The sequence below is a fragment of the Muntiacus reevesi genome, chromosome X (genome assembly GCF_963930625.1).
Source record: "Muntiacus reevesi chromosome X, mMunRee1.1, whole genome shotgun sequence".
NCBI classification, from domain to species: Eukaryota; Metazoa; Chordata; class Mammalia; order Artiodactyla; family Cervidae; genus Muntiacus; species Muntiacus reevesi.
Genome location: NC_089271.1, coordinates 132,329,425 through 132,342,932, shown reverse-complemented (window position 1 = coordinate 132,342,932; position 13,508 = coordinate 132,329,425). Strand labels below are relative to the sequence as shown.

The following is a 13,508-nucleotide window of genomic DNA, read 5'->3' as shown; positions in this document are numbered from 1 at the left end:
CTCATGAAAGGGAGTTATTTCAGCAACTTCCGAAGAGACAATACATACTTATATATTGTTAAGTCCCTAAAGTAACATGAAAGAGGAAACAGGTTAGGGTCATCATCTTTCTTTTCAGGACAAAACTTGATTATGAGATGAATTTTTTAAAATTCTTGAAATAGGCAAAGTAGCTTTTTTCTTTCATCTTCCACATTTTACCAGCCTTGACCAGGAAGGGAAATGACGACCCTTTTGAGATTTAACACATTAAACATTTAATACATTATATTAACATAACATTAAACATTTAATACATTATAACTCAATAACTCCTTTTTCAAGTAAAACAAGAACCTAAGAAAGGCAAATGTGAGAAATGTTTGTAAAGTCAACCGAGACTGGAAGATATTTTTTATAAAGAAAAATAGTTAATTTGCTATGACGGAAAATGTGTAGTAATTTACCAGCTGTTGGAATTGTTTAATAACAGCACTTGTGTGACATGCATTGCTGTTCTAAATAACATATGGCATGGATGCAGAAAAGGTAAGCTGTCAAACAGAATCTGTGTGCTTTGTTATTCCCTGTGGCAAACTGGGAACAAATCACCGACCCTATTTCCTCTTCTTTCTGGGCATGTGGCTGTCTGATATTTTCTAGTCCTCTTTGGGCTTCTGTGTGGACACAGGACTGATTTCTGATGACCAGCAGAATGCGGGTAGACGTGATGTAAGCCTCTTTCAACCCAACACCCCTCATGCCTTCAATGCTCCATTCTTCTTCTGCTGACTGGATGGAGAGGATTCTGAGGACCCTTAGAGGAGAGTTGCCTGACCAGGAAACTCACACTGGACTCTGGTGGGACCTCAGTCTGTCTTGTAAATGCTCCCACATTTGGGCAGTTGTTAACTCTGTGCAAATGGTTGAATCCATTCTGCCTATAAACAGAGAACTGAAAATATGTGACCAGTTACTGCGACTTAATAGAGACATAGACGTAGAGAACAAATGTATGAATACGAAGGGGGAAAGGGGTAGGGTTGGAGGAATTGGGAGATTGAGATTAACACATACACTATTGATACTATGTATAAAATAGATAACTGATGAGAACCTATTGTATAGCACAGGGAACTCTACTTAATGCACTGTGGTGACCTGAATGCAAAGGCAGTCCAAAAAACAGGAGATATATGTATACATATAGCTGATTCACTTTGCTATACAGTAGAAACTAACACATTATGAAGCAACTATATCCTAATGAAAACTAATTAGAAAAAAGAATAATCCTGCCAAAGAGGGTCTTCACATTCAAACCAGGCCTCTCCTAACATTCAAAAGTACCATTGATGGGAAAATGGTTTTCTTTGTTATGATTAACTCAAGACAAAGGTAGTGACAGGGTACTGCCAATTACCCACTGGTTAAGAACTTTGGTGATACTCGTTGGTCTGAAATAGCTCGAAATTTTTGGCTCAGATTTAACCTGGTCATTTGAAGATGAAGTAGGAAAGATCATACACATGGCCCTAACATAATGATCAAACAATAACCTACAAAAACTTTTTCTTTATACTCCTTGGTTGAGAACAAATCTCTTAGGTTATTTTACATGATCTCTTCTTGTTAAACAAGATGGATCTTCTCGAAGAGCAGGGAAATTGACCTCAGAAATTCCACTGCTTTTGTGATTTAGATATATTACTCTGTGGGGATGGAGAGAGGCCAATAAGCATCTTCTACAAACTATTTTAAGTGAAAGTTGCTCAGTCATGACTGACTCTTTGTGACCCCATGGACTACACAGTCCATGGAATTCTCCAGGCCAGAATACTGGAGTGGGTAGCTTTTCCCTTCTCCAGGGGATCTTCTCAACCCAAGAACTGAACCCAGGTCTCCTGCATTGCAGACTATTTTGGGTTGGCCATAAACTTCATTTGGGCTTTTCTGTAAGATGGTAAGAAAAAACTGAATGAACTTTTTGGCTAACCCAATAACTCCTCAAAAACAACCAACAAGGAGTTTTCACCAATGAAGCTGGACCTGGTCAAATTCTTTCTTCCTTGAATGAAAGATATTAGTATTCAGTAATCCAAGCTGTTCAGTACTCTTAAGTTCTGATCATTTAGATCTTGGCACACTAAAAAAAAAAAGAAAAAGATATTTAATAAAAGGAAGTCAAATCAGACAATAATAGAATATCTCACACCAAAACGACATCAAATGTTTTTTATTGAACAAAAAAGATAGAACATGGAAGTTGAATTCACTGAGCAAAAGCAGCTCATCAGGTGAAGCTGCTATATTGTGTGCTAAATAATCTTATGAACTGAGTATACAGAATACATATAATATGTAAGTTATCTCAACAGCAAAGGAGAAGGTGTAGATTACAGTTTTGGAGGGAAAAATCTGGTCAAATGACAAATTTAGTTGCTCAAAATTTCTAGCCCTTGTCCACCTAAATTCAGTATGATTCTACATATGTGCATTCAGTATGTGTATACTGAATTCCCATTTTAACCGAAGCTGCTTTTTGGAAGAAATTTAAAAGTATTTTTTTTCACATTAATTTGACATTCTAGTCAATTATTAAAAATTTCCTTTTTGACATATATGTGTGTATGTATTTATACACACTTAAAAACCCCCAAACCCTTGTTTACAAGTTGAGGGGTCATGCTGTTTTTTTAAAATTAAGATTGGTGAATTTCAATGATTATTTCTCCTGTGCATCTAAGAAATTTGATGTGTTTTCAATGCACCCCCACAGACAGGAGGGCTGACAGATATGTCAAAAATACTTTATGGAAAGAGGCAGGTAGCTCATGCGAGTTGGCAACCTTTTGTCTGGTGTCTCCTGTTGGAACTGGCTGCCTCCCTTTAACATCTCACAGTCAAAGATGAAAGGAAAACTTTTTACTTTGAAGCCTAGTTAGCACAGTTGCACATTTACTATAATCCACCTTTTAACTTGGTTTATTGGGCTTTTCTAATGTAAGATGACAAATACCTTACACCCAGTACACAGCATCAAGAAGTACTGAAGAAACATCTTATAGACAATACTTTTTTTTTTTCTTGTATGTTAAATATCAGCTTCTATGGGATACATTTCCAGAATGGTTTATTACCACTTTATAAACACTCAAAGCCAAACAAACAGCACAAAGAACATCAATTTCTTTTTTCCAATATTTGTATCAATTACTGGAGGATAATCCTAACATACACTACTTAAGGGGTGGGGGCAAAAGAAGAGAATTCGTGACACACTGCAAAGATAGGACTACAGCATCTTAGTTGCAGGGACGATCTTACGGTGCAGAAAGAGGGGACTCTCTAGAAGGTGATGGTGTGGTTTCTTCAGGTGGAAAAACCGTGAGTGTGCAAGCTCGGATGCCACCCAGGGACTCTGGGAGATCAAACACCTTATGCCATTCATCTTTATCTGGATCATATTTCTGCACGATCTCTACCATACAACGATTATTCCATGAATACCCACCAACCACGTAGATTTTATTTTCAAAGACAGCAACCCCAACATCACTCTGCCCTCTTAACATAGCAGCAATTGGGGTCCACTGGTCAAGGATCGGTGAGTAGTATTCACAGCTTAGGACGTCATCATAATCACTGGTTCCTCTGAAGTGATTGCCGCCGATGACGTAGAGCCTTTCTCCCACGGTGCACATGCAATGCAGACCTCTGACAGTGGTCATTGGCGCCTTCTGGATCCATTTGTCAGTATCAGGGTCAAAGCACATGAGCTCCTTTTGGAAAGTGTCATGAGTAATTCCTCCTAAAGAATGAAAATTACAGGTAGGAGGAAAACAGATTAATATAAAAATGCAAAAGTTAATAGAAGGCTCTCTGTCACAGATAATTAACTTCTAGCCACATATTATGACATTTTAGAGTTTATCAAGTGTGTTCTTATACATGTCTGCCCACTATAACTACTTTCTCTGGATTAAAAATAAAGAAAATAATATTTTCATCTCCTTAAAGAACAAAAGTGTAGCTTATATTATTGTAATGACTTTCTCAAACAGAGACCCAAGGGATTTAAGAGGCTTTACAGAACGAAAATATATTTTGGCCACTTTTTGAGTTAGGTTTACAGTAAATCCCAACTACAAAGCATCATTCACTCCTGTTGCTCTTTAAATGCTAGGTGTTCCCTTCCTCATTTGTCAAATAAGAATGGCCACTCTAGTTCTCGCATTAGGATTTTGATTATGAATTGAAATAAATCACAATGCTTTGGAAAAGTCAAAAGTGTTATGCAACTATACAGGCTTATATGAATATTCAGAACTGTTTTTGTAGACTTTAGGGTGAGGATGGGTAATGTCCTCTCTTAAAAAGTTAAAGAATTAGCTTTCTGGCCTTGGCTGTCTGCGGGGATGTTGCTTTGCTGCAGCTTCGCGTGACTCGGGTAGTCCCGCAGCCAGGCCTCTGAGGGCCGGGGCGCCGGGCAGGACCATGCGGCTTCCCTGAGTCTTGGGAGGCTGCTGCTGAGACCGGACCGGGCAAGATGCTCGTGGGACCTGGACGCGTAGAGGGCAGTGGCCTGCTTTGGCCTCCGCCACGTTGTTGAGACCTCAGGAGGCTCCAAGCGGCCCCGAGTCTGCTTTTCCATGCTAGGAGACGGGGCAATGGGGGTGGGGGCTTTTGAGTTTATCGACTGTGTGTCAGGGAATTTCTAATGCGGGGATTTTGTGCGTGTAAAAGGGCAAGGCTTCACCGTGTACAGCACGTATGCCGACCATGTTGTGGTGTGAAATCAGGTCAACACGAGAGGTGCCATTTCAGGTGTAGATCTTGATAACTATGTCATGGTGCAGAATTTGGCGGAAATGAGTATCACCATCCTTGCAGCTGAGAGATGGACGCTGGAAGCATAGACTGCTGCCAACCGAATACTTAACTATCTGGAAGTGCAAAGATGACCTAAGACTGTCCTTGGTGAGGAATTTGACAACTTGATCTTCAGGAGCTGCTTAGAGTATTTAAAATTTCCAGGATTGCTTTTAAAAAATAGTGCTTTTGGATAGCCCATAAATGTACAAGTAAAGCAGTGGGACTGTAAATAAAATAATGTGCTTCTTGGGGGAAAAAAAAAAGTTAAAGAATTAGAATGCTGAATATACCTGGAATTTTGTATGTACAGTGATTTGTTGCTGATCTATTGAGTCCATATCATCTACAAAACATTTTGAGATCATATTTCAATCAGTCTGTACAATGAAAATATCAAACTATGTGTTCTGCAGATTAGAGAGAAAACTAAACTAAGCTACAGCCACATCATTCAAAGCTCTACTATCTGGGGGCCAGATGGCCATCACTAGGTTGTTGGTTTTTTTTTTTTTTTCTGCTTTTCTGTATTTTTTTCTGTACTTAACTGAGTTCCCAGCAAGCAAAACAGTGCTCTTTGGTTTGAAAATCAGCTGTGGTTTCCAGCCTACTCTTGACTCGGAAGGTCATTTGTGCAATGTATACTAGTTATGCCAAAGCACCACTAGAACAATTCGAATGTCATTTTCTCCCACCAGAGGACCTGCAGCTCTCATTATAATAGCATAGCAGCCACACACATAAAATAGGTAGATGGTGTAAATCATTGATTAGCGGAACATATGATTTCCTGGAAAGCTCTTTCAATATAAGACGTCCCATAGTTTGCTCATAAATTTCACACCAGAAACCTGCCAATCACACACTAAAGGCCTTTCACTGATCCTTCTTGATTACAGATTTCATTAAGGCAGCATTCAGAGACTCAGACCACAAACATCACCTTAATGCTTTTGTTCTCTAATTATGTAGCTGCTGGCTTGGCACTGGCTGACCTTCAAAAGAGGGAAAATTGTCAGAGGTAAACTCTGTCAGGGCCAAATGGTAAGAACCTAACAAAGCCAAATTTAAATACCAGAAGTGAACATTACATTAAAATAGGACTCGTTTCTACATTCTACATAAGGATGATTTGAACACTAACAGTATGTGTTACTGTGTCACAGTAACTGAGTCACAGTGTCACTGTAACAGTAACACAGTGTCACTGAGCCAACTGTAGTCTTTTCAGAATTTTTTATTAGAAAAATATATGTGAATATGGCCAAAATACAGATAATCAGCACAGAATTATTTATGTAATGACACCACAGTAGAACCCAATATAATACTTGGACAAGAGAAACATGTTATAGGTTGCACTAAATTAGGTCTTCCCTCATGGCTCAGTCAGTAAAGAGTGTGCCTGCAATGCGGGAGACCTGGGTTCAATTCCTGGGTCGGGAAGATCCCCTGGAGTAGGAAATGGCAACCCACTCCAGTATTCTTGCCTGGAGAATACCATGGACAGAGGAGCCTAGTGGGCTACAGTCCATAGGGTCACAAAGAGTCAGACACGACTGAGCGACTAACACAAATGAGAAAATGAACATTATTATGCATTATATGTATACTGAAAGCAAGTTTTATGCACAGTAGAGCTTATATGTTATATAATGATGTATTTCCTCATGGAGTTTAGCTGAATTCTAAATAGAAATGAATTAATGGTTGTTATAGAGACTATGAATGGTGGTTATTAGAGTATTAGACTATGGACTAAGGGGGCTGAAAGGCAAGTTGGAGAAGCTGAAAGCTTTCCAATTTCTTCTAAGTATTACAGTAGAATTGGTTGGCTGCTAGTCTTATAAACTTATAAAATACCAAAGGCATTTACATACAAATGTACATAAAAATACATTCTAAAACCTACAAATTATATTTTGATTATCCATTTCCTGGATTATTAACACTATATGGAAAGATGGCAACATAGCTAAAAATCTATGTATTATATGAATTGCATTTGCAATTATTTACCTGATATATACATTACACCTCCATACACAGTTCCAGCATGGCCATAGTGGGGCTCACTCATTTTGGCAACGTAGGTCCATTCATTTGTTCTTGGATTGTAACATTCTACTGTAGCTGTTGTTTAAAAAATAACAAGGAAGAATGAATGGATTTTAAAATATGATTTATAATTTCAAATTTAGCAATAAATTATTTTTCCCTTAGGTGGAACAATAATAATATCCCCATAACTGAAATATTTCTATTTAGGTATGAGATATTCTTGGGGGTCAAATATTAATTACTGAGATTTTGCAATTAATATGAATCATTAATATATTGAGACATGTTACATCAGACTAGCTATTTAATGTAATAATATAACACACTTCTGTCACTGCAGAAATCACTAGACTTTCTTTTCTTCTAGGATCTTGTTACATCTTTATAATTTGACACTTCTCCCATTTCTTTGCTCTAAATATGTGGGAAGAAAAGATGAAAAAAATTACAAGGATGAAAAACACTTTGATTCTATATGATACACCATATAGGAAACAAAAATTAACAGATACGAAGCAAAAGTTTAAGTTGATAATGAAATTATGCACATTGCCTGGTGTATATTTTGATGCCTATTGCTTTATTTCATATCAAGACTACAAAATGGACACTGACAATAATTTTTCAGTAGTTATACATTAAAGCCAATAGTTTACCACTGCAGCCAGTACTGCTCTTAACTTGAAGATGACTGGCAGCATAATACAATTTTTATTAGGGGTACTTCCTCTCAGCAATAAATTTTCATCCTTAACACAAGAGTATTTGAGAAGTGACCTAACTATCAATCTGTTATAACATCAAGACTAGAACCAATGACAGTCCAGACAGATAAAAATGTAATATTTTTTAAAAGGCAGAATAGGGATGTTAGGAGGTCTCTGGTCAACAGCACAAAATTAGGATTGACTTGAAAAGTTTATACTATTTATTGCAGATGCTGCCACTTGTTAATCCAACTGCTTTGTCTTCACTAACCCTGCTTTTTTCTTACTAACAGAACCACAACACTGCTCAGGGAAGCTTTGTGCCAAACTCAAAATAAAATTCAAATCTGCAGGTTCCTGCAGGTCCTGTGAAGCTAGAATCGATGGCATGACATATTTGTAGGCAATGGAATGCAAGCAGGAGGATACAGAGTGGGGCTATTTGATCAAGTCACTAGAATAAAACTTGGCTACTTGCAGCCAAATGCAATCCTAAAGTGATAGGGCATCCTTTGAACAAGTTTTCCTATTTAAAAAATAATAGTACTGTGAGAACAGGCAAAACTATAGACAGATTGAAGAGATTAATTTTCTCTTTTCAATAATTTCATCAAATTCACTACACAAACTATTTACTTCTCCTCTAACAAAACCTATATTATACCACTTCTTATATCCCATTACTGATTTCCTTTTCTACTTTAGTTTTGAATTTTCAGTCTTATTTCAAAGGTTTTTACTATTCCTCTTTTTTTTTTTTAATCTCTTGTTAGTTTTGTTCATTGCTTTGGGCTTGGACCCTTACCAACTCTATTTTTTCTAAATCTTTCCATCAGGTAGCAACATCCTACAAAATCTTTCCCCAAAATAAGGACTATTGCCACAATGAATGACAAGTTAAAACTGCTCTAATACTGTTTGTGATTATTTTCAATCACTGGATGTCTTCTTGAATGTTCAGTTCCATTTGCCTTCAGCATGGCTTTTACCTAACTGACAAACAAAATCCTACTGAATGTATATCATTAGCACCCTCTTTACACTTATAGTGGATCTACTATACTGACTGGCATCAGCAAAGTAGTTAATAGTAGCATTTTATTTGATAAAGGAATACAGTCTAATCACACATCCTATCAGTAAAAGGGTTTTAATGACTTCTGGACATCATCTTTTCCATCTATTTGATGTCAAAGGATAGGTTTTATTATAGTTTCATGCTTTTCTTAATGAAGAATTCTGTGTTGAACTTTGAAATTTCTAGACTGTTACAGTCTTTCCTTATGTCTAATTCAACCTATTTTGAAGTAGTTTCCATTAGTTTCCTCTTATTTTTAAAGGGGAGCTAGAAGTTGAATAGCTATTCACTCTTTCTGGTTATTAAAATCTTCCTATGTAGAAAGATAATGCTATTCTTCTATCAGTGAGTTAACTGCATTTTTTTTTTTGTAATCGGGGTTATAAGAATCCATCCATACTTTCTCATACAGGCGCCCTTTAAGGGTAAGATGGTGATTAAGCACCAATAACACAACACCCCTAAATTGTCTCAGTCTCTGTGGGGTCTCTGGGTCCTGGTGTGCACAAGGTATGTTTGAGCCCTCTGAGCATCTCTGGCGGGTATGGGGTTTGATTCTAAACACGATTGTGCCCCTCCTACTGTCTTGCTGGGGCTTCTCCTTTGTTCAGACTTAAATTGAAGAAAGTAGGGAAAACCACTAGACCATTCAGGTCTGACCTAAATCAAATCCCTTACGATTATACAGTGGAAGTGACAAATAGATTCAAGGGATTAGATCTGATAGACAGAGTGCCTGAAGAATGACGGGCGGAGGTTCGTGACATTGTACAGGAGGCAGTGATCAAGACCATCCCCAAGAAAAAGAAATGCAAAAAGAAAAAATGGTTGTCTGAGGAGGGCTTAGAAATAGCTGTGAAAAGAAAAGAAGCAAAAGGTAAAGGAGAAAAGGAAAGATATACCCATCTGAATGCAGAGTTTCAAACAATAGAAAGGAGAGATAAGAAAGCCTGCCTCAGTGATCAGTGCAAAGAAACAGAGGGAAACAATAGAATGGGAAAGACTAGAGACCTCTTCAAGAAAATTAGAGATACCAAGGGAACATTTCATGCAAAGATGGGCTTGATAAAGGACAGAAATGGTATGGACCTGACAGAAGCAGAAGAGATTAAGAAGAGGTGGCAAGAATACACAGAAGAACTGTACGAAAAAGATCTTCACGACCCAGATAATCACGATGGTGTGATCACTCACCTAGAACCAGACATCCTGGAATGTGAAGCCAAGTGGGCCTTAGGAAGCATCACTACAAACAAAGGTAGTGGAGGTGATGGAATTCCAGTTGAGCTATTTCAAATCCTGAAAGATGATGCTGTGAAAGTGCTGCACTCAATATGCCAGCAAATTTGGGAAACTCAGCAGTGGCCACAGGACTGGAAAAGGTCAGTTTTCATTCCAATCCCTAAGAAAGGTAGTGCCAAAGGATGCTCAAACTACGGCAAAATTGCACTCATCTCACACGCTAGTAAAATAATGCTCAAAATTCTCCAAGCCAGCCTTCAGCAATATGTGAACTGTGAACTTCCAGATGTTCAAGCTGGTTTTAGAAAAGGCAGAGGAACCAGAAATCACATTGACAACATTCGTTGGATCAAAAAAGCAAAAGAGTTCCAGAAAAACATCCATTTCTGCTTTATTGACTATTCCAAAGCCTTTGACTGTGTGGATTACAACAAACTGTGGAAAATTCTTCAAGAGATGGGAATACCAGATCACCTGACCTGCTTCCTGAGAAATCTGTACGCAGGTCAAGAAGCACCAGTTAGAACTGGACACGGAACAACAGACTGGTTCCAAATCGGGAAAGGAGTACGTCAAGGCTGTATATCATCACCCTGCTTATTTAACTTATATGAAGAGTACATCATGAGAAACGTTGGGCTGGAGGAAGCACAAGCTGGAATCAAGATTGCCAGGAGAAAAATCAGTAACCTCGGATATGCAGATGACACCACCCTTATGGCAGAAATCGAAGAAGAACTAAAGAGCCTCTTGGTGAAAGTGAAAGAAGAGAGTGAAAAAGTTGGCTTAAAGCTCAACATTTAGAAAACTAAGATCATGGCATCTGGTCCCATCACTTCATGGCAAATAGATGGGGAAACAGTGGAAACAGTGGCAGACAGTTTTGGGGGGTCTCCAAAATCACTGCGGATGGTGACTGCAGTCATGAAATTAAAAGACGCTTGCTCTTTGGAAGAAAACTTATGACCAACCTAGACAGCATATTAAAAGGCAGAGACATTACTTTGCCAACAGAGGTGCGTCTAGTCAAAGCTACGGTTTTTCCAGTAGTCATGTATAGATGTGAGAGTTGGACTATAAAGAAAGCTGAGCACTGAAGAATTGACGCTTTTGAACTGAGGTGTTAGAGAAGACTCTTGAGAGTCCCTTGGACAGCAAGGGGATCAAACCAGTCCATCCTAAAGGAAATCAGTCCTGAATATTCATTGGAAGGACTGATGCTGGAAACTCCAGTACTTTGGCCACCTGATGCGAAGAACTGACTCATTTGAAAAGACCCTGATGCTGGGAAAGACTGAAGGCGGGAGGAGAAGAGGATGACAGAGGATGAAATGGTCGGATGGCATCACTGACTCAATGGACATGAGTTTGAGTAAACTCCAGGAGTTGGTGATGGACAGGGAGGCCTGGCGTGCTGCAGTCCAGGGGGTCGCAAAGAGTTGGACATGACTGAGCGACTGAACTGAACTGATCCCTAAATCTGTCTTCTTCCAGCTAGATAACCCATCTCCTTTAGCTTTTCCTATCTTTTAATCCTTATTGTCAACCTTTGGCTTTCTCCAGGTAGGACTGTTATTGTCATTAGTAAAATCAATATATTGTTTTAAAATAAAATACATCTAATTAACAACTGTATATGCATATCCTTATTTCTATTTTCCATATTTACAAAGCAACAATATGTTAGTGCCAACCACATTGATGGGGGAGCGGACAAGGGATGAGAAAGCAAGGAGCTGGAGCCACAAAGCAGCAAGTACATCACAGTCTATAACACGTGGGAATGGTAATAAGGTAATTGGGAAAATGTAGAACAGGGAAGGTCAGGCAAACTACAGCCTGTAAGCCAAATCCAATATGTCATCTGCTTTTGTATGGCCCACAAGATAAAAATATGAATTGCTTCCACATTTTTAAATAGCTGGAAAAGAAATCAAAGAAAAATACTTTGTGAAATATGAAAATTATATGGGATTCAAATTTGTGTTCATATATAAAGCTTTATTGGAACACAACTTCACTCATTTGTTTATAAACAAACTGTCTATAGTTGCTTTCACAATACAATGGCAGAGCTGATTAGTTGTGACAGAGATCCTATAGCCTGGAAAGTCAAAAAGATTTCCTTCTTGGCACTGTATTGTCTATTCTAGAGAATCATCTTCAGTAGTCTGGTGGCCTGGTATGTAAATTAGAGATCCTCTCTAATATAAGAAATTCAGTTAGGTTGGTTGTTTCACGTATCTCATTAAGGATTCTGATTTTCTCAGGTGATTCCACTGGAGTTCAGAATTTACTTGTTCTTTGAGATTAGGAAAGAGATTAGTCCTGAAGAAAATTATTTGCATAAATGAGGTCTCTCAGAAAGCGGGGATGGTCTCTAGAATCCTAGAGTGCCAGTTAGTAATATATCATTTAATAAAGAAACTGCAAATCTATTAAGGGATATGGAGGTATCTGATAAATTTCAGTAATTTTATTGCATATTTATTTGGAAATATTTAACACAGGGTTACTTCATTATATGGAACTGTGACTTATTAATATTTAACTGCAGTGAAAGATACCTGAGCTGTCATATTTCTCCTCGATACAGAAAACTTCAATGGAAGATTGACTTCTTATATGACGCAATTTTGAAAGATACCAGAAATAACTGACTGCTTTTTCTCTTAAGTGACAGGTTCTCTAAGCTTTCCTCAGTTTCTCATTGTACCTGACGTTAAAAAAAAGTAGCATTTCCAAGGAATTATATTTTAGCAATAAATCAGGCTCATACACACACACACTAATATTATTGTTTGATGTACTATGGGCTTGGGTCCATACACTCCATGGCAAGATTTTAAAAGGCCAAATCCACTTAAATGATCTAAAATGTCTTGTAGATGCTGCCACTGTCTTCTTTTCATCATTATATAGAGGCAGTGGTTATTGTGTGCATAAAGAATAAATGATGTACTGATACTAATGAACCGGTTAAACTGTGAAATGATTTTCCTATCAATCCATTTTGCCTGACACCCATTCCTATCCCCTTCTCTATTTACACTGACATATGAATATGTCAACATAATCAGTTAAGGTGGGAATATTAAGTTATTACAACAGATGTTAGAGTGGAGTGGAGGGAGGGGGTTTCCATTAAAAACCGCTTACAGAGCAGGATTGAAAGCAAAAGGAGAAGGGGGTGGCAGAGGATGAGATGGTTGGATGGCATCACTGACTCAATGGACATGAGTTTGAGGAAGCTCCGGGAGATGGTGAAGGACAGGGAGGCCTGGTGTGCTGCAGTCCATGGGGTTGCAGAGTCGGACACGACTAAGCAACTGAACAACAGAGCAGGAAAACACATTGATAATGTTTCTCTGGATGGGTTACACTGGGTTTGCTCACCTCAACAATACAGAATGTGACGAGATGCGTCTGTCTATTTCTTACTTCCACGTAGGTATAAAATAGGGGGAACTCAAAGGTGTGGGGTGAGTCAGAAAAAAAAAAACATGAAGCTTCTTGCTACTTGGTTTTATGGCTCTTGGTAATGGCTCTTTTGGGCCTGAAGATTCTCC

General features: G+C 38.3%; 1 protein-coding gene and 1 pseudogene across 5 annotated transcripts in view; one reads left to right on the top strand and one right to left on the bottom strand.

Moving 5' to 3' along the window:
* Positions 1 to 246: 246 nt before the first annotated feature.
* Positions 247 to 13,508, bottom strand: part of KLHL13 (kelch like family member 13) — a 194,836-nt gene continuing 181,574 nt past the window's right edge. For all 5 annotated transcript variants that reach the window (XM_065916156.1, XM_065916153.1, XM_065916155.1 and 2 more), the window contains 2 exons: positions 6,871 to 6,984; positions 247 to 3,790 (listed from right to left, as the gene is read on the bottom strand). In XM_065916156.1, the coding sequence (XP_065772228.1) occupies positions 3,303 to 3,790; positions 6,871 to 6,984 (602 nt within the window). In that variant the 3' untranslated portion in view covers positions 247 to 3,302. The remainder of the gene's footprint in view (positions 3,791 to 6,870; positions 6,985 to 13,508) is intronic.
* On the top strand, positions 3,798 to 4,980 carry LOC136153859 (uncharacterized; annotated as a pseudogene).